The 20,387-nt window shown below is 36.6% G+C and overlaps 1 protein-coding gene across 2 annotated transcripts in view; it reads right to left on the bottom strand.

The window, feature by feature from the left end:
• Positions 1-1,943: 1,943 nt before the first annotated feature.
• LOC149548332 (alpha/beta-Hydrolases superfamily protein) overlaps positions 1,944-20,387 on the bottom strand; it is a 180,618-nt gene continuing 162,174 nt past the window's right edge. For both annotated transcript variants that reach the window (XM_089794847.1, XM_089794848.1), the window contains exon 7: positions 1,944-3,125. In XM_089794847.1, the coding sequence (XP_089650973.1) occupies positions 2,973-3,125 (153 nt within the window). In that variant the 3' untranslated portion in view covers positions 1,944-2,972. The remainder of the gene's footprint in view (positions 3,126-20,387) is intronic.

A 20,387-nucleotide genomic window follows, 5' to 3' on the forward strand; every position in this document is an offset into this window, starting at 1 on the left:
GCTAGAGTGTAATACATTTCTGTTGGATTCACATGTGATTTACCATTATCATTGTTGTATGTGCTGGTCAAGGATCAAAATGGCATATTAATATTCAGTTACACGCATCTGCAACTGTATGACTTGTTGGATGTCTGTGGTCATTTGATTCTCTAAGACATTCTTGGATAAGATATGAACGCATGTTGTTGTAGCGGTCAAGTCTGCTGAACTGTAAGGGCTATGACAATCAAAATCCAAAAGGATTTGCTAAAGTGATCAATAAAGAGATAACTATTTTTTTATTATATCTTTGAATATTGATTATGAATTTTATGTAGTTAATTCATGCAATAACATAGGAAAGAATGAATCGTGTATGCTTCTAGAATTAATCTGCATATTTCTCTTGGGGACATCGGTTGAGCCTCTTACTAATCTCTTTAAAATGCTTCCAGAACAAATTGTGAAGCACCAGGATGATGAGAGATTACATAAGAATTCAAGGGAATGCTTGATGAGTTGAAGAGGGAGGACTTTTTTTAGGCTCGATAAGATTTTCAAGGAGATTGTGTGACAGAGGAAGAGTGTCAAATCCTTTGCAGAGGATCAACATGCTTGTGTAGCAGTGGGACTGCAAGAGCTCTTTGCTTAGTCAAACAATGGAATCAATTAATTTATTGTGATAATCAAAGTTGTGAGCATGATGTTCACATTGAGAGGGAGGTCTCAGCTGAGATGGAGTATTAGCATTCAAATAATCTTTTATGTGCTCTAATGAGTTCTTATTTATGAGAGAGAAGTTCAACGTGCAATCCCTTGCTAATGAGGTCTTCTCTATGAGGAAGAAGTTTGAGGTGCAATCCCTTGCTAATAAGTTCTTTGTAAGAGAGAAGTTTGAAGTGCAATCCCTTGATAATGAGTTCTTCTCCATGAGGGAGATGTTCGAGGTGCAATCCCTTGTTATTCTTCTCTGCCAGAGAAGTTTGAGGTGAAATCCCTTCTTCTACTCTCTGAGGGTAGCCATGGAGGATCCACCCTCTGGGAGTAGCCATGGTGTCAGTCATGTGTGGGACACCATAACTTAGCTCTTGTGTCATTCACCCTCTAGGAGTAGCCATGGTGAACATCATGTTGAGATGACGATATCACGTGATAAAGTTTTGTTGTTCACACATGGGTGTAGTCATTGTGTTTGTGATGACACGAAATCTGCAAATGATATCTTTTGCTAAGAGGCAGTGATAAACTGTGATTGCATCAGCATTATATTTAAGATGCTTCTGCATTATCTAATCCTTTAATATGGTGAGGCTGCAAAGAGTCTTTATTTATGAACGATATTTCATATGAAGAGCCACATTTTCTAAAGATCGTGAAGAATCTTCCTTGTTGGCTAATAAAGATACCATGCGTAGATATTGAAGAGCCAAGACATTTAAGAGTCAAGATAATGAAAGATCGAGACAGTTAAGGGGTCTTCAGTTTGTAACGGCAAGATAATGAAGGGTCAAGGCAATTTTATATATACTTCAGAGGAGTTCATATGAAAACATATTGACATCTTGTGCTTCTGACTATTACTGCAAATTGACCCTTGTGTTTGGGCATATTTTATTTCGGGCCTCTGATTATTCAATGAAAAGTGATTTTATTTTGTGGTTGAGTTTTCCCCTCAAGTTGGAGTGTTTTCCTAGGATAAATTGTTGTGTCTTGGTGTTCATTATTGCTTCTATTCTGATGTTATTTCTGCTTATCTTTATTTCTGGGCATAATGTTAACATGCCTCAGATCTTATTATCATTTGCAATTTGTATCTTTCCTTGTGCTAGTTTAAGCTTTGGGGCTTGCAAAGAATCGTGAAACGGGGCACTGTCGCTAAAACCAGTTACAGAGTTTTAGGAGCTTCAACTCCTATTCTTAGAATAAAACTCTCTTAAATCAGAGCACCCACTCCTAGATGAGCATCAACTCATTTACAATAGATAAATGTTTTAAGAATCAAATTACAACTCAATTCACATTTTAAAACATACTGACACCACTTTACAACCATGTAATTCTCCCTTAACAAAAAGAATGAACTGCGACTTTGTTGTGGAATTCTGATCAAAAGTTTTGTAAAAATATCTTCACACTGTACAAAGCACTTAATATGGCAAACCAAATCAATCATAAAAGTTCTTGCTAAAGTATGATCGGCATGAGTTCTTTTGATAGAATCTCTGTTAAATAATTGACTGAATAGAACCTGGATGATTAAGATGTCAAAACAATAATGCAGGTTGGAACTTTAAAGTCTGAAAGTATTATGAAACTCTGAACCACAGATCCCAGACGTTGTTGTTTGATCCTCTGACTGCAGAATATGTTATTTAACTGCTCTTCAATCAATTCTGGTATTATAATGTTACTTCTTTTCACTCAAATCTGTCACGCTATATTCACAGAGTTTTTCTACCATAGATATGCTTAGACATATAATACTTCTCAACCAAAACACATGCACCTTTTTGATGGATTACAAGTTCATTCATATACTCTCCTCCATATCTTCACAACTATCCAAATAATGATGATTGCCCAATTTATAAGCTCAATCGAGAACAGTTCAATGACTGTTATAACCAATTACTTTAACTGTTAGACAACTGACTTGTCTTTATTTCTCAACCAAAAACTCCCGTAACAAATAACAACTTTGGTACTAGAGTAAATGTTCCTTTTTGTCTTTTATTGAACAACATTACCTGCAGTTGTTTTTAATTGACGGGCATCATCTTTCAAACCTGATAGCACATCGATGACCCAGGATATTCATTTGCAAAGACTGAATGCTTGCATGCCTCAAAATTTCTTTACAAAGCATCTTTAATAATTTTCGTGTCATAACCCAACAATGATTTTTAAGGTTGAGCCATCCTTCTGACATGGTGCCCGGTTTGCAAAATGGAATGATAAAATGATCTTCAAAACAAGTGGGGACTTTGGCATCATTTGAACTTCTCTTTTTCTTTTACTGGGCTGGCACACAAGCAGCCAGCACCCCATGTTTTAAACCATATCTTCTGTTTTGTCTTCTTAACGGTGTTTGTCTGGATACAATGTGTGCCGGATTCCATCAATTGTTTCTGTGAGTAAAACTCCTGTATGCAAATATTTTCAACAAAAAGATACGTCAGTTGTCCAATATTAACATGTTGTCTGGTAACATTTGCACATAACAAGTTGCTCTAAACAGATACGAACAGAGACAAAACTAGATCTCATGAAAACAACTATTGGGGACTATGAAGGTCTCTGTATTTGAAGACTGATAATTAGATTTGAACTTGTATAATTGCAGCACTTCATATGTACTGTTCTTCCAAAAGCTATGCAGATTGTTTGACAGAAAGCACTTGTATCAAACATTAAACTTGTCTTTTTTGGATTTGTAATCACTTGTGTCGTCCATTTGTAGTTTTGATTCAACTCATTCACTAGCCCATTCAAATGTCTCACAATACCATCCCATTTTTTCTGACTAGTGACCATAATTCTGATATATGCACAATAAATTTTATTTTCCTACCCCACAGGATGGAAGAAAACCACTTTGATACCACTGTAAAGAGCCATTTTGGCTTGCCCTGAAACTATCTTGAAGTCTCTTGCTTTGTTTTGAAGTTTTATAAAAAATAAAAATAAAATTTGGGGGGCGGCAGGGGGAGGCAGCGGGGGTTCAAATATATGGAATTGACAACTCAAATCTAAGAAATTACTAACTTTAAAAGTCAACTTAATTTTCTAGTCTCCAAACTTCTAATGCTCACAATGCATATACAGAAATACCATAATATTATTTAATTCAGAACCAGGAAATGACACTTAAAAACAAATGGCAGCAGTGATTGCCACTTTATAACGGATCACAGCTCCTAGTGTAGAAACACTGCCACAATATGGTGAATCGCAGCCAATGTATGGGTAAACATTGCTTGAAATTCAAACATAGATCACAAATAGTAAACACAGACCATATAACAATGATCGCAGTATGTAATTTCCAATTCTAAACACAATATAGGACCACAGTAGTATAGCCGCCTTGATGGTTGTAGAAAACCCAGTGCTCAGAGGTAATTTGGTATACAAACCCTTGCACAATATGTCCAAACAGTCCTTGGAAAATGTGCAAATTTAATTCCCAGCAGATATGGCACAACTCATTAACAATTAGTGGCCAATTTAAAGTGCAAAACAATTGCAGAAATTATCATTTCTAACAACCAACACCAAGCTGTTATATCTCAGAACTTCCTACTATTCCTCTTCTCAACAATCACATCACCTTTCAAGCATGGGCTGTGTTGGGTGGATATTCTGCAGCCGACAGTTTGGGGTAAAATCCAGTGGCAAAATAGGATGACTAGCCACAGCGTGTGAGACAAAGTCTCTCCTACCTTAAAGGGAAGGCTGCCCCTTCTCACTGTTCCTTGTATCAACTCAAGGTAAGCCAGAAGTTGAGAGATTTTGTAAAAAGGTGTTACCAATATTCTTTCCTCTTAGCGTTCAGGAAAGAATCCACTTACCCACGGAGCGAGTAATGGGCAAGATGAAACCTCAAACTACACTTCTATCTAAAGTTGTAAACGTTGATACTGATAAACCAACACTAACTCAAAGTTTTACATCCCAATTTTCGACCCAATTTAAAATGTTCATATAGCCGTTGAGGTTCACATGAAGTCAATTGACAGTTAAATTTGTTATAACCCTATGAAATGGTAAGATGGTTAGTCATTATAATTTCATATGAAGATAACATGCTCGTTGATTATTTATCATGAATTCATGGAATTGAAAAGGCAGTTAGCCGTTATGATTAATTATGATTAATAACTTGTTATGATAATATGATTTAACTGCAGAGAATTTCCTTGTAGGGAGCACATCAAAGGGGTAGAAGCATTGTCAGAAAAGAATTGGGCATAGGAGCATCACCATCACTGAGCAAATGGGTATAAATCATGAATCACCATGGTTGAGGACCTAGCAACTGCATAATAGAATACACACATTAGACACGCATGAGCTATTAAATAAACATTTAAAATATTAAGTTAGTGAATGCATACCTCAAATGCCTTTTGATTGACTTTTCCACCATATCATTATAATGCATATTTATGTACATACACAGATATAAATTAAAGGTGGCATAATAATATTATTTTTATACAAGATTTTATCTATTTACTACATACATTGAAATGCATGTACAAGAAGATAAAATAAATCTTCTAAGATGAAACATGTATTTAGAAATACATATTTAAAAGGTACGACCTTGGATAAACATTTCATATGTGTTATATTAATAAAATATATTTACGTGCAACTAAATAAATATGTTTATATTATTCTTTTGATTTGTAACTTTTCAAATTTTTTTTCTTATTTATTCAATTCTTTACTTGAAACCGATTGAACACTTGGCATATTTATTTGGCGTCCAAGAGCCAAGACACTTCTTTTATGTTACAGCTTCTTGGAAGCCAAAGAGACATATTATCTCTTTATATTATGAAGTCAAGAGAAGCGGAAAACATTCATTTTTCAAGCACCTGACTTCCTTGTTCAAGCACCCGACTTCTTCATTCCTGACCACATTTATCATAGCACCCGATATCTCTATCAATTAGTAACCATTGCATTGTTTCCCTTCCACGATTCCTAGTTATATTGAAGTTTTCCTAAAATCTTGAGCAACATTCATATTGGAAATTAGTGTTCAAGATCTTTTCTGAGGCGAGTTTTTGAGCATCCAGCAAGACTCCATTCTTTCTTTCAGATTATACCAGATTGTGATAAGCTGGAAACATATAATATTCATGAATCAATTGAGAATCAACGGACAGAGCCGATTTCTCTGAGACCTGAGCACTTAGGACTCACCGGCTATATAGCCATGGAAAAGGTGAAGAGGTGAGATGGAATCTGCAATAACATGCAACAGAATCAGATGTGACATAACAATGTTTATCATTTTAGAATGAATCATTTAATAGCTCATGCATGATCATGTTTTCTTCTATTGTCAAGTTGAGTGGTGTGATTTGATACCAGGATGCTCAATCACTAACAAAGTGTTCCATGTCTATTCCAGATAGGGAGGGCCTTTCTAGTTAAAGAAAGTGTAGGGATAAGTTTAAGGTCTGTGGTTGAGTGGTTAAGCCCCTAACAATGTTTCCCCTCTCCACGAGATGCCAAGACGTACATCAGATAAAAATAAGTTGAGCATTCAAACATTTATTGGTAACAAGTACTTTTACTTTTTTGATATTTATACAAGTAGAAGATATGATGGATTAATTTACATCGTTGAATTCGATTATTCCCTTGATGAAAGCAACCTTTCTCGTCAATGTAATTGGTAACCATTTAGATCGATTGACCTTCCAATTGAATTATGGAATATATCTATTGGATTGTTATTTCAGTCTTTCATTTATAAGAATAATGATTATGAGCATCTCTTCTAATCTTATGTTATTGCCACAGTTAGTAATAAGAAGAAAAGAAATGAAGCAGAGGTATCGAATGCCTCAAATGATACAGTGGCATCTGATGACCAAAATGATACAGTGGTATCTAATACCTAAGTGATACAGTGGTATCCGACGCCCTAAATGATAGCGGTATTTGATGCCCTAAATAATCCAATGATAATTGATGCCCTAATTGATACAGTGGTATGTGATGCCCTAATCGATATAGTGGTATTTGATGGTAATCGTCATGTGATCCTAAGTGGTATTTGTGAACTAACCTGAGTGTTTGCAGCAGCATCCTTAGATTGATTCGGCTTCAAATTCCATGGTATGTAGATTTTAATTTCCATATAAATTCATTGATGGTGTTTTTAGTTGGTGCTCTCAATTCTTAGTTATGAAATTTTGTTTAACTGATTGTAACCCTTAATCTCATTCACATGAACGTAACTGATATAACTATCTTCCTATGAAAATGAACTAATAACTATATTTCTTTTATATGTTAGTTGTTAATTAAGACCCAGGAAAAAATGTATGTTACACCAAGGCTAGCTGAAGGCGTACCACTTTGGCTCAAGTCCTATTTTAACCTATTCTATAAGGATAACCTCTACCATTAGGGCACGAAGACTTCCAAAAGTAAGGAATTCTAACTATTTTTCATGAATTTGAGATAGTAATACAAGCTTATAGTCTATGTATTGTCACAACTACTCCTAGTCAAATCTTCGGCTCCGATTGCTTCGTAAATCACTATGCTCTATTATTGAACACACAATAATAACATGAATCAAAGACAATAGGCACAAATTACAATCAAAGCTTAATTGCTTCCAGTCAAAGTTTCGAATCCAATTGCTTCTTTTATTCACTTTTCTCCCAACTTCGTACTACATAATCAAAGCTATGCTTGCACAAATATGGCAAAGCTTTCTTGCATACAAAAAAAGATGATTTTTACAATGAGGGGGCACTCCTTTATATAGTCAAAGGAGTTGAGAAAAAGATGAAAGAAAAAGTGGGAGCAACTCAACCAACTTTGACCCAGTCTAACTAAGAGAGAAATTATTGGGTTACATGCAACTCACATTACATGTAATTATACATTTTCATGTAATACATCCTCTTCAATTACAAACATGAAAGAAGACGGAAGAGAAGGAAACAATCCTAGGGATTGTTCTAAAGGGCCTTATACTTGGTAATGCAATCCCGAATGATCATAGGATCGGAAGTTCTTGTATTTTGTGCCACTACATTCACCTTGATAACCATCGTGTTGCATCTTTAATAGCCTCTAATTCTCTTTAATGAAATGTCCATTGTTATTTGAAAACTTGATGTGATCAAGCTTTTTCTCGTTCAAATCGTCGTGAATTCTCCTTTGTAAATTGGCACATTATGGAGTCTCTGACACTTTGAAAACCTTCTCGATGGTGTCTAAATGTAAACTTTTTTTTTTCTTTTTTTTTTAAACAAAGTGCTTGGCACATTCCCACACGAACTCAGGTTCTCAGACAACCATTGGGAAAATGAAGACCAAAAGAATTACCTCTTCTTTGATTCAAAGCACGCCTTCTTTACTGGATGTCTTCATTCTTTGTAGAAATTCTAGCATATCTTGACTTAATGCAACATGAAAGTTTCAATGGGATTGAATCCTTGAAAGCTTTGAAATTTGAGTTACAATGATGAATCCATGAGGGGTGGGTATTCGAAGTATGGATTAGACACTTATGGAACACGTGTGATGTAAATGAACTAGAAGATGGAAAACGGTGGGTGGAGAGAGAGAAAACATGAAGTAGGTGATGAATATGCTTTGGGACATGAAAGTGTAACACATGGGAATGTGTGTAAATGAAAACTCTTGACTTTTAAAAAGTGACGGGCTTTCAATATGTCATTGCACGAAAAGTGGATTACATTTATATGCAACATGAAATGAGAAACAAAAAGTTAGATGACATGCGAATGCGGATGAAGAGTCAGCTTACATGTAAGTACGGATGACAAATGAGATGAAATTTGTAATGACACAAGAAATGGAATAAGATGTATTTACGCATAGAGGTGTAAGTGCATATGGAAAGATGCAAATACAATGTAACTTGAGGCAAAGTGAACTTTATAGTTGTCTTTGTGGTGAAGTCCAAGTACATAGGAAAACATGCACATGACATTTTTTGACCTTTTAAAAGTAACTTTTAGTCAAAAACAAGTTCTAGAGATGCAATTACATGTAAAAGACTTCTCATGTAATCATGACGTGTGATTGGATGCGAAAAGTGAGATGAGTAGAAATGGAAATGGAAAATGAGATCACATGTATGTGCGGATGATGAATGAAAATACATGTAATTGCATGTAAAGAATGAGATTCGAAGTGTTGTGACATGGAAAGATAGAAATGGAATGTGATGGTGCTCTTGCATGAAATGGAAGATGGAGCGAAATGAAACATGCTCAAGTTCTTGGGAAAGAACTTGCAACTTCTCCAAAATGAAGAAAAACCGAAATGCAAACTAGCAAAACACAAAAATAATCACAAAAGAAAAATGTACCTTTGGCAAAAGAATCAAACCTGTCAACAAGAAAGCCACTTCAACATGCAATTTCGAATTTAGAGTTTGGGAAAAAACCAAAAACATGAAAATGAACCATTTCATTGTTTTTAAAGGAAAAATACCAAGGTTACCAGGAGACTGGGGTACTTGGAGACCTTGGAGACTGGTACTGGTACTGGTACGGCTAATTTTCAAAAATAGGAGACGGGGGTACTTGGAGACGTTAATTGTTGTTTAATAAAGAAATAATTATACATCATTGACAAGTTTTTCTAGAGGTAATTAAGCAAATTGATTGGAAAACTATAGTGGCTATCATTATAATTACTAACATATATGATATAAGTAATAACAATTTTTTAAGGGGTGATGATAGAGGATAAGATTTAGGAGTTTTATGATGCCTTATGCTCAATATTTTTGGTGGGAGACATCAATTGTTGGTTGGGGGACTTTGGAGATGGCAACCAAAACCTTTTGCATCCAAACATTTTTGGGGACGTCTCCGGTACCTAGAGACGTGTCTCCGGTACTGGGGGTCTCCAAGACGCATCCCCAGGTGTAGGAGATGGGTCTCCTGGTAACCATGAAAAATACACTTTCCATAGCATCAAAAGCAACAAGTGTAAAGCATCAAGCTAAAACATGCATGGAATCAGCAAGAAGGAAAATGTCCACCTACATGATGATTGTGTGCCAAAATAGCAAGTTTTATGGACTTGAAGACCAATTCTCCCTCAAATCCGGATTTTCAAACAACTTTTTGACTTCTTTCGTACTTGCATGTAATGGACATTCAATGGTCGAATTTGACATGTGAATACCAAAAATGTAGTCTCCAAAGACAATAGCATGCATGAAAACTCAAAAATGACCCCACTTGATCAAAAGTATGGGCTGGAAATGCCATTTTTTGAGTTTTTTGAACAAAAACGTGGCCAAAAAATGCATGTTTTTGAGTCATTTTTGACTTGTGAATGCAAAAATGACTTTCCCAAATGCATATACAATGATCAAAACTCCAAAACAACCCCTTATTTGGCCAAAATCTGGCTATTTTTCTCCAAAACGTAGCTCTAAATGAGGCTGAAACAAAACATTTTTAGCATGAATGAGGTTGTCAAATGCATGGGAATGCATGAGGATGCAAAAATGCTTCTTGAGGGAAAGATTTCAAGTCATCCCATGGAGAAATCTAGGAGAAATCACCAAAAACGAGTTCTTGGAGGCCAAAATCATGAAATTCTTCAAAAACGGGTTTTGGAAGGGCAAATGCATGAAGTTGAATGCAAAACGGACCTTTTGTGTGTGATTACATGTTTTAAATATGCAACATAGACCCAAATGCACCTTTTCAAGGCCATTACATGTTTTAGAAACATGTAATGGGCTCTCCCAAGGGAAAAAATGCACCTTTTTGGTCCATAAGCATGTTTTAAAAACATGTTTTTTGTCCAAAAACAAGTTTTGGGGATGCAATTACATGTCTTTGGTGCAAAATGCATCTTTTTGGTGTAAAGACATGTTTAAGTTACTTGCATATGCAACCCAAGCCAAAATCTCACCTTTTTGATGCATATGCATGTAACATATGTAACTCAACTTTTTGATGTCATTGCACATTTAAGTTGAGTTACATGCAATTGCATCAAAAACATCCGCTTTTAAGTGATTTTACATGTAATGGCATTAAAAATGTCCTTTTTTGAGTGATTTTACACTTTTAAGTTGAGTTTTACAAGCAATTGCATCAAAAACATCAACTTTAAGATATAATTGCATATTTAAGATATCATTTAAGCACATGTCAATTTAATTTTGATAAAATATTACTCAAGTGGGACAAATCATATTAACAATATAATATGTAAATATCATTTAATAAGTAATATTCACTAGAGCATTTGATTTAAATATCACAAATTAAATTGAGCTATATAGTTAATATACTCACTTAAGTGAAAAATTAAAAAGTAAACTCAACTTAAAAATATAACATAAAATCCACCATAGTTACTTTAAATGAAAAATTAAAATATAAAGTAACTTAAGAACATAACATAAAGTGAATTTAAGTTATATTTTTCAAAGAGTGAATGTCAAATTAAAAATATAACATGATATTTTTAATTCGTGTAGTTGCATCAAAAAGGTCCACTTTTTGGGCACTAAATTGGTCATATCTTTTGATTGTCAACTCCAATTAAGCCCTAAGATAAATCAAATCGAAGGGAAAACTGAAAGCAATGACTTAAGCAAAACCAAAGGACTAAAAACCAACAAACACACACTCAAGAATGAGAAAAAAGACTTTGAAAGCCTCAAAAATCAAGCATAGGCTAAACAAATAGAAAAATGAAAAAGACTTGACGAAAGCCTTTAGTAAAATGATTCATTATATTAATTGGAGTTGATTGGTTGATCAATACTGACCAATTAAATAAAAATAAAAAAGCTTAGAGAAATGTGAAACTAATTTAAAAAAGTTTCGTACTATTACCTGCATTTTGTGGTGACAAAATGCAAAACAACAAGCTGATTTGGAATTCTGAACCCAAATAACAAAAGTACCATGTACAATTCATTGGCATCGAATTCCAACTCAAAGTGCAGAAAACAATGTGGAGAATTTTCAACTCTCTCACAGCTTCAAACACTCACCACAAACTTCATCAAAACAAAAAATAAATATAGAGAATGAAATAAATGAATTTATCTCAAGAGCCTTGTTTTTATAATATTTCAATCCAAAAAGTGTATCCTTCACACCTTTCACTTAAAAGGCTTCATGCTCACACCTTTCGCTTAAATTATGATTTTACATTTGGAAGCGTATTCAACTTTTAAGTAACTCCTTTATAATTCAATGGTTAGAGTCTTCTTGTGCACACTTTTCACTAAACAGCCTTCTTCAACACACCACTTAATTAGAACAATAAACTTATAAAGTTATTTAATTAAGTCAAACTTGATTAATACCCTTCATTGTGCTCTTATTGTCAAAGCTCTATAAACAAAGATAGTTTGACCCAAAGTGTCACCTCTGTACATTGCTATAAGTGGTGACCAACACTCATGACTTACTATAAATAGTAAGTTGCACCAACAAAGACCCTAAAATCCAAGTGTCAGCTCACAAGAGTTGCGATGATGAAATGACATACCCATGCTCCTCAATCCTACTGAATTAGGGACATTACGAAACATGTGGCTACCTGTTGTGACATTCTCACAATCATCGCCCCAAGATTTTGGGGACCCCCTTTTTTCAATTGCCTTAGCAAGTTTTTCGGAGCTGTCCAAAAGTTTTCGATTTGAAAATTTTACACTTTGGAGGCCTTCGGGCCAGGAGGGATGTGGTTGGATTTCTTTCTTCGCCCGGCCTTAACATGATTTTCCGAAACTTGTAATTTTATCCTTAGGCCAAACAAATTTCGAAGACAACATTTTTTATGGTTAGAACAATATTCAGCAAGATAAATTTGCAAAAATTTTGGGACTTAGACAGATTTTGGAAATTGGAAAGAATTGTAATCTTGAACATTTTCAAAATGAAAATTTTTTAGATTTAAGTGTTTTGGAAAATCTTAAATTTTTCGATGAGAAAGAAAATTGTGATAGTGAAATTAAATTGGAAAACTGATTTTGGATGCTAGAGAAAAATGATTTATTTTGGTTAAAATTAGAATTGCATTGCAAAATTCAAAGTGAATTAAATTACAAAATTTCATTAAATTGGTTGAAATATTGCCTAGAAGATTTTTAAACGTTGAAAGGAATTTGGTAAACTAAAATTGAAAGACTATTTTAGCTTGCTAAATTTGATTTTAATGATATTTTAATTGCCGAAACGTTGTTAAATGAAAATTTTGGCATCTCCTAGGCTCTCCTTGTTTTATTTTTGCAATTTTTTATCACAACCGGCAATTAAATGGGCTCATTTCACTTTGAGCTAAGTAATTTTAGCATTGTATTTAAATTTGGACCACCACCAAAGATCTAATTTAATTTATTTTTTCTCCTCTAGGGCTAGTCGGCCAGGTTGAGGGATTCAAGGAAATGTGGTCTAAGAGGGCTCCTCCCACTCTCATTTCTTCATTCCATCACAACCTTCTTCTATGTGTGGCGATTTTGCAAGGAGCAGTTTTCTTCTTTGTTTGGCGATTTCTCTTACAAGGAGCAGCTTCTACACTCGGCGATTTTTCTCTTGGAGGACAATTTCAGTCTTGGCGATTTCTATTGGAGCAGATTTTTATTGCTTAGCGCCATTCTCCTTCCTTTGATTTGGATGAATTTCTGCCCTAGATGACTTGGAGGGAGACCTAATTATTTTCGCTTGCTTGGCGATTTTGAGGAGTCTGATTTTTTCTTGCTAAGGGCCGCAATTTTGCACTAGATCTCGGCAATTTTTATCTGGTAGTGGATACATGATTGGAGGTCTAATTTTTGGGCAAATATGGCCAGTCTCAAAGAGATCGAAATTCTGATTTTTTGCAAGGAGGCTTGAATTTTCTAAGGTCTGAACCAAACTTGCAAAAGGCCCGGTTATTGGTAAAAAACAAAATTAAGGTAAAATTCTACTCATTCTAGAGGTGAAGATTGGTTTAAAGGCAGATTCCACTCCTTGTTCTTGCTTGGTTTCGTTTCCCTTATGTTCTTCTTGCATTCATCATCCACCACTTCATCATCCCATTGATAAGTTGAAGTTTGGAGAGATAAGTATAGATTCCATGATAGGACACTTGGTGAAGCAGAAATAAGCTAGCCCACCCTAGGTTGAAGTTGGAGATATAAGTGTAGTCCATCCTAAGGTAACGAAGAGGCAGAAATAAGTGGCAGTCTCATCCCTAGGTTGAAGGTTGAAGGTTGAAGATTGATAAGAGTAGAGATAGAACTTGGCAAGGTAGAAATAAGCTAGATTCCATCGATAGAAAGAAAGTTGGAGATCGATAAGAGTAGTCCATATCACTTAGAATGAAAGGGTAGAAATAAGTGTTTAGGATGGTAGATGTTAGTGCAAGCAAGAACCTTAAGGGAACGAACACCAAAAAAGACAAGGAAGACATGACGCCTAAGACCACCTTCTTCTCAAAATTGAGGCGAATAAGTGATACTAATATCTGCACAGTAAACTTGATCCAGTTAAAAGATAGATTGAAGGAAGGGCAATCCCCCATGGCAAGGAAAATTTACAAAAGTGAAATTGTACACGTGGTGGCCTTCCCTCCTACCTTGCCTTGTCCAGAGTTGGTAATGGAGTGTGCATCTCGGTTTGATATTGTTACCAAGTCCATCATTTTCGATGAAGGGAAGAGAGTGTTAGCCAACATCGGCAAACAAGTGGTTGAAGAAGCATTTAATATCCCCCAATACAAAGGCATGACAGTGATAATGATTGATCAAGCGGCCAAGTCATTTTAGGATAATCAGAAGGCTTTCTTCATTCACCTAAAGCAAGATTGGCTACATGAGGGCAAGAAGGGAGTTACCAGATCATCAAGGCTCACCATGTCAGATTTCAAATCAGAGTATGGCGATCTCATTGTGCTTCTCAGCCAGATCATGGGCTTAGCTCAAGGTATCCAATTCGAGAACTGGATGTATTATTTTACTGATGGAATTGAAAATGGAAAAAGAAGATTTCATTGGGGTAGGATCATAAGCGAAAATCTAGAATTGCAACTTAGGACCGTGCAAAATCAAAAACAATTCTATATGGGGTCTTATATGTTCTATCTAATTGCAAGATTGTATGAAAATCCTAGACTTAAGGCCTTAGGAGTAATTGGTAATTGGTCGGGGCAATGTTTGGTGCATGAGTGTTATCCACAACTTCACTTGCACAACAACAAAGACAATAAAATATTTTGTGACGCCTTTGCCATGAGGACAGTAAGGATATTACAAGGGACACCTGCTAAGACGCTTTCATTAGAGGCAGAAGCAAAAGTCAAGAAGTACGGGAATTGGTTCATCCAATTTCCACAATTCACTTATATTAGAGTAGCAAGAAGCATAGTATGTCCCAAGAGCCTTCCAAGGTACCCACCCGACAAGGTAGTTTTGATGGAATTGGCTAGGTAACTTGAGCATTATGACAGAATGATGAAACTTAAAGGTGAGACAAGAATTACCTTCTCATTTGGAATTAGCAATGATAGTTGCCCCAATCCTGTCACCTTTTTAGCTACAGAGAAAGAATTAGAATGGTATCAGCTAGCATGGTATAAAGCAAGGCAAGGATTTGATCCTAATGGTCTTATCAAAGCATCTCACGGAAATACATTTAGTCATGTTCCTACTATAGAAGGTTTTTGGGCTAATGCCCAGGACGACTTTCATGTGAGAAAGCTAGCTTTCTAAAGATTATTAATGAACATGATGAGGGCAATCAAATGGAGAAGCCATGATATTCCCGATCAACTAGAAGATGATGAAAATGTGCTGAGAGAAGGCTATGATACAATGGATGGAACAGAGTTGAATCCAGTGGATTGGGATGACCACCAAGATCATTCCTTGGAGGTAGTTACAAGAGCAATTGATTTGCACACCGAGTCGTGGTACAATGGGAAGTTGAGGAAATTACAAAGTCAAAGGGTACACCTTACTTATGAAAAGATGAAACCAAAAGAAGGTCCAACAGAGTTAGTCAGACAGAAGGGTGAAAGAGGTAGCCAGCAGCAAGGAACAGTTAGAAGCAAGAAGAGAGGTTTGGAGATTGAGAAAGAAAAAAAAATCAGGAACCTCCAGCAAAGAGACAGAATGCAGCACCATCAAGAGAGAGCATAATTAAGGCTAGGAGCCAAGAAGAAAATACAAGTGGACAAGGGGCCACGGTAGACATGAGCTCTGATTCAGAATCAAGTGGTTACAGTGATAGCACCGAGTACTCTCCTCTCTCAGAGAACCAACATGGAGAAAATGTGGCAATCACTAGTGGAGAAGAGAATTGGCCAATTGATATTGGGGAAATGAGCTAGGCACCTGAGGCCGTTGGTGATGCTTTGCTAGTCGAACCGAATCCAGATTTGGGGAGATGCACTGCACCACTATGGTTAAGGCAAATGCTTATGCCAAGAGGCGAGGTAGTGATTGTCTAAATAGTTGAAGACATCCAAGGATTAGTAAAAAAAGGTGATAACGAGAACCAGAAACAAATTGCAGAAACGGTGGCAAAGGTAATCAGGAGTGACAATGATGGTTACAGAAAAGTTCATATTGCTATACCAACGGTTAACAAGGCATTAGATGAGATTGTAGCTCAGGAATATGAGATAGTAGAGCATAACTTGGGAAGAATCACGAATGACATGGAACGTGAGGAGATCTAGGAAGGCATTGTTTCAATCAGAGAAAGGTTGAGGAAGGCAAACGAAAGGATTGTAAAGTTGGAGGCCGAGAACAAGTATTGGAGAGATTGCTAGCCTATCCAACAATTGCACCAGGCAGCCCTTCCTCAAGATAGCGGGAGCAATACAGAAGAGATATCAGCTCAGCTGCGTGAAGTCAAGGATTGGATCCATGATACAATCCAAGATGGGCGAAATTTCTTGCCTTCCTTTGTCTCGACATTCAGGTCATTGGTGACTATTAGAGATAAATTCAGAATATTTGAAGGTGAGTGGAAGGATTTCCTTCTAGTCAAGGACTTAGCCATTCCCAGGCTACAGGCATTCATTGAGCTACCAGAGAAATATTTGGAAAGAGCCAAGTTGATAGATGGAGGATTGAGTACGGTGGAGTCTTGGTTTGTTGCCTTGACTATCAGATCGAAGATACTTGAAGAGGTACGGAACGAGCTTTTACAGCACAGCCCAGGTGTTGAAACTTTCATTTCAACCATGATGAGCGATGTTGGGGCTGCGCTTAATTTTGAAGATATCAAAGAGCAGAACATCAATGAGACAGAATTTGGATTGAGATTAGATGAGTTGGCGAAGGTTTCCATCAAGAAGAAACATTTGGGCACCCTTGCCTCCCTCAATGGCTTTATTGGATACGCGAAAGAATATGAGAAGGATCGCGAGAAAACACTGCAAGCAGCAAGCAACATGATGAATTCAGCTGAGCTCAAGATGAAACATACACCTTGCCCTCCCATTAAGGAAGTCAACGACAAGCTAGTCAAGTTCATTGCTTTGGCCAAAAGGATGAAACAAAAGGGTAGAACTATATTAAAAGATCATTTGATGTAAGCCCAAGTGGCAAATTCTTCTTCTTCTTGGGTAGGATAGGTGTCTGATTCTGATTGGCTACCATTTTGGTGCCTTCTCATTGGTTGCCACTTTTCCTTTTTTTTCATCGGTCCATTGATGAGGTGGCGTCTTCTCATTGGCCAATGGGATGACAACCCTAATTAGGGTTTCTAGGATCCAATCTGGATCGTTGGTTTTGCCTCTTTATCCCTACCATCGGTTGTAATTTTGGGCCTCTTTCTAAGGCCATTTGCTCTCATTTGTAAAGGGTCAAAGAAAATTGTTGCTAAGATAATACCAAAATTTCTTCTCTTTATCATTGTTGTGACTTGCATGGTGATTAAGAACATTTGGTGTTATTGCATGGTTTCTACTTCCAATAGCTAATGCTAGATTTCCTTTAAAGTTGTTAAAGTAGATTTTATTTTGAGAAAGTTGCTAAATAAGAGTAGATGGATAATTGCATGGTGATATTAGTGGATGTTTGATAGGGATTTATAAACCAGGCCACTAGCATCCTAGCGGCTTGTTAGGAAGCCTTGTGTGGTAAACTAGTCCTTTTCCCTTTGAATCATTGCAGCTATGGAGGTAGAGCTGTAGGTAAACTTTCATTAGATTCGATCCCCATCCATTTGCTAATCTTTCCATTCATAGGAGTAGGAGTAGAATAGCAAGTAGTTTAGTAACTGAAGTCTTGAAGAAGAAAGTTAGGAAGGTAAAAGTCATTGGAAACACACCCCCCATCATCACCACCATCTACATTATCTGACATTTGTATATTTCACCAACTCATCGTCATCGTCATCATCCCAAAATCCAAGTCATCCTTGAATGAACAACATAAGGCCGCCTACGTGATTATCAGCAAATCACATCGATAATTGAGTTAGTATCCACAGGTGTAAGGAACATTGGAGCTTTTATCATGTCTTCATGAGTATTAACTTTTCAAGAGAGGAATTGAGTGCTTGATATCCCATATCAAGTGTTCAATTGCTATATGTAATGTAGTGTTACAAAACTGACATCAACATTATCTGGCCCTAGAAGGAAGGCCGAATTGAAGATCATTGGGAGGTTGAATTGACGTTCTGAATTGTAAAAGGAGGGCCTAAAAGTGTTTTGTTTAAGGACTCGTTGGTATTTAATTATGAAGAATGGTGCTTCCTAGATCAAATCAACCTAGAGCAACTTGGAGAACACTCCAAGACCATATTGTAGCCAGTTTGTGCTCAACCGCTTGGGAAGAAAGTGAGAGTACTAGAGAGTATCTGGACACCATTGACATATTGAATCAAGAAGAAAGGAAAGCACGAGCTATTGAAAGGAAAATTCAGAAAAGGTTGGAACATCAAAGAGAACTAGAAAGGAAGCTTGAAAGAGAAAGGAAAGCACAAAGCCAAGCTCAGGCCGCTCTTGAGGAAAATTCAAATTAGAAAATCAATCAGGTCAGAATTATAGTCAAGCTATATAGAAGAATTGGGTGTTTTTCCCTCGAAAGGTCTGAGAAACTGCAATTTGATAGAAGGCAAAGGATACTAAGATCCACGCCACACCAGGAAGAGGATTTACTTGTGTTAGAATTTCATAAGAAATCAAGGAATCGTTGGGTAGCCGATACTTCAAATTTGGCTAGCTCCTCAAGTTAGCCAATTCAAGCTCAAGTCAATCAAGCAACGATGGCTCAACCACCATGGATTCAAAACAACGCCTCACCTATTTCTTTCCAACAATATCATGATCTACCGAAGAATCCAACGGTATTCTACTCCAAGTTCTTTGTTAATGACCCTAACTGTACAGCAAAGGAGTATATCAAAGTGTTTGAAGATGCATTGTGCAACAGAAGGATTCAACATGAGGATGTAGCATGTAGGCATTTCCCTTATTCATTAGGGGAAGACCCTTACTGGTTCGTCAATTTGCCAATGTCATCTATAACAAGATGGGTTCAGCTCAGAGAAGCGTTTATTGCAAAATTTGGCATGCCCACCACACCACTAGAGTTACATAGGATGTTTTTAGACATTAGGAGACACGATAAAGAGTCAATAAGTTCCTTCAGCAATCATTTCCACAAGGCCTACACGAGATTGCAAGCCCCTTACACAATGACGGAGGCAGGTGCTTTGGAGGCATAGTACAGTGCATTAGATAGTCAGATAGCTATGTTTACAAGGATGGCGAACCCTGTTCCCACAACCTTGAATGAGGCTTACACTAAAGCAATTGAAATAGGGAAGCAATTGGGCCAACAAGGAATGGAACCCCCAAGTGCTAGGTATTCGAACAATCTAATTCCACAACTTACATACCAAGCACCTACAAATCAGTTGGTGGTACATCCAAAACCTCCGTTGTCTCAGGCACCGCCATCAATGCCAGTTTATCTGCAAAATGCAAGTTCATCCACAAGAACACAAGAAGAAAAGGATGAAATAAAGGAATTGATCGAGCAAGTCAAGAAACTATCTACATAAGTTACTTATTTGAGAAATCAAAACAATCAACTCCAATCTTTCCAAAGGAACAATCGAGGAGGTAATCAAGGAAACAATTATCAAAATCGTGGCGGAAGTTATCAAGGAGGGTATCAAAGAAATCATCAAGAAGGCAGATACCAAAGAAACTACCAGGACAGAGACTACCAAAGAAACAACCAAGGTGGTGGTTATCAAAGGAACTATCAAAATAACAACCATCAAGGTAACGGCCAGTCACAAGATCAAGGATACAACAATCAGTCTAACCAAAAGAGGATGTGGAACACAGGCCCAAACAATGGAAATGTGGTGTCGCCACTTGATAATCAAGCCTCAGCAGATGGTAGGCCGGTGGATAGAATATTTCTAGCCGAGTCCACCATGTCTAAATATTGCAAATTCCATGAGACTGATCAACATTCGGAGTTAGGATGTGCTGAGTTCAAGAGGGCATCCAACCTGTTTCAAAACATAATAGATGAGTCAAACAATCAAGAAGATATTAAGGTCACGAGGTATGAAATTGTCCCATTCTCGAGATATGATCAATGCTTGACTTTTGGGGAGATTTCATTTCCACCAAAATTTGAAGCATATGAAGAACACCAAGGGAGATTTCCT

The sequence above is a fragment of the Cupressus sempervirens genome, chromosome 7 (assembly GCF_028749045.1).
Source record: "Cupressus sempervirens isolate cs-2001-9-10 chromosome 7, ASM2874904v1, whole genome shotgun sequence".
In the NCBI taxonomy this organism is placed as follows: Eukaryota; Viridiplantae; Streptophyta; class Pinopsida; order Cupressales; family Cupressaceae; genus Cupressus; species Cupressus sempervirens.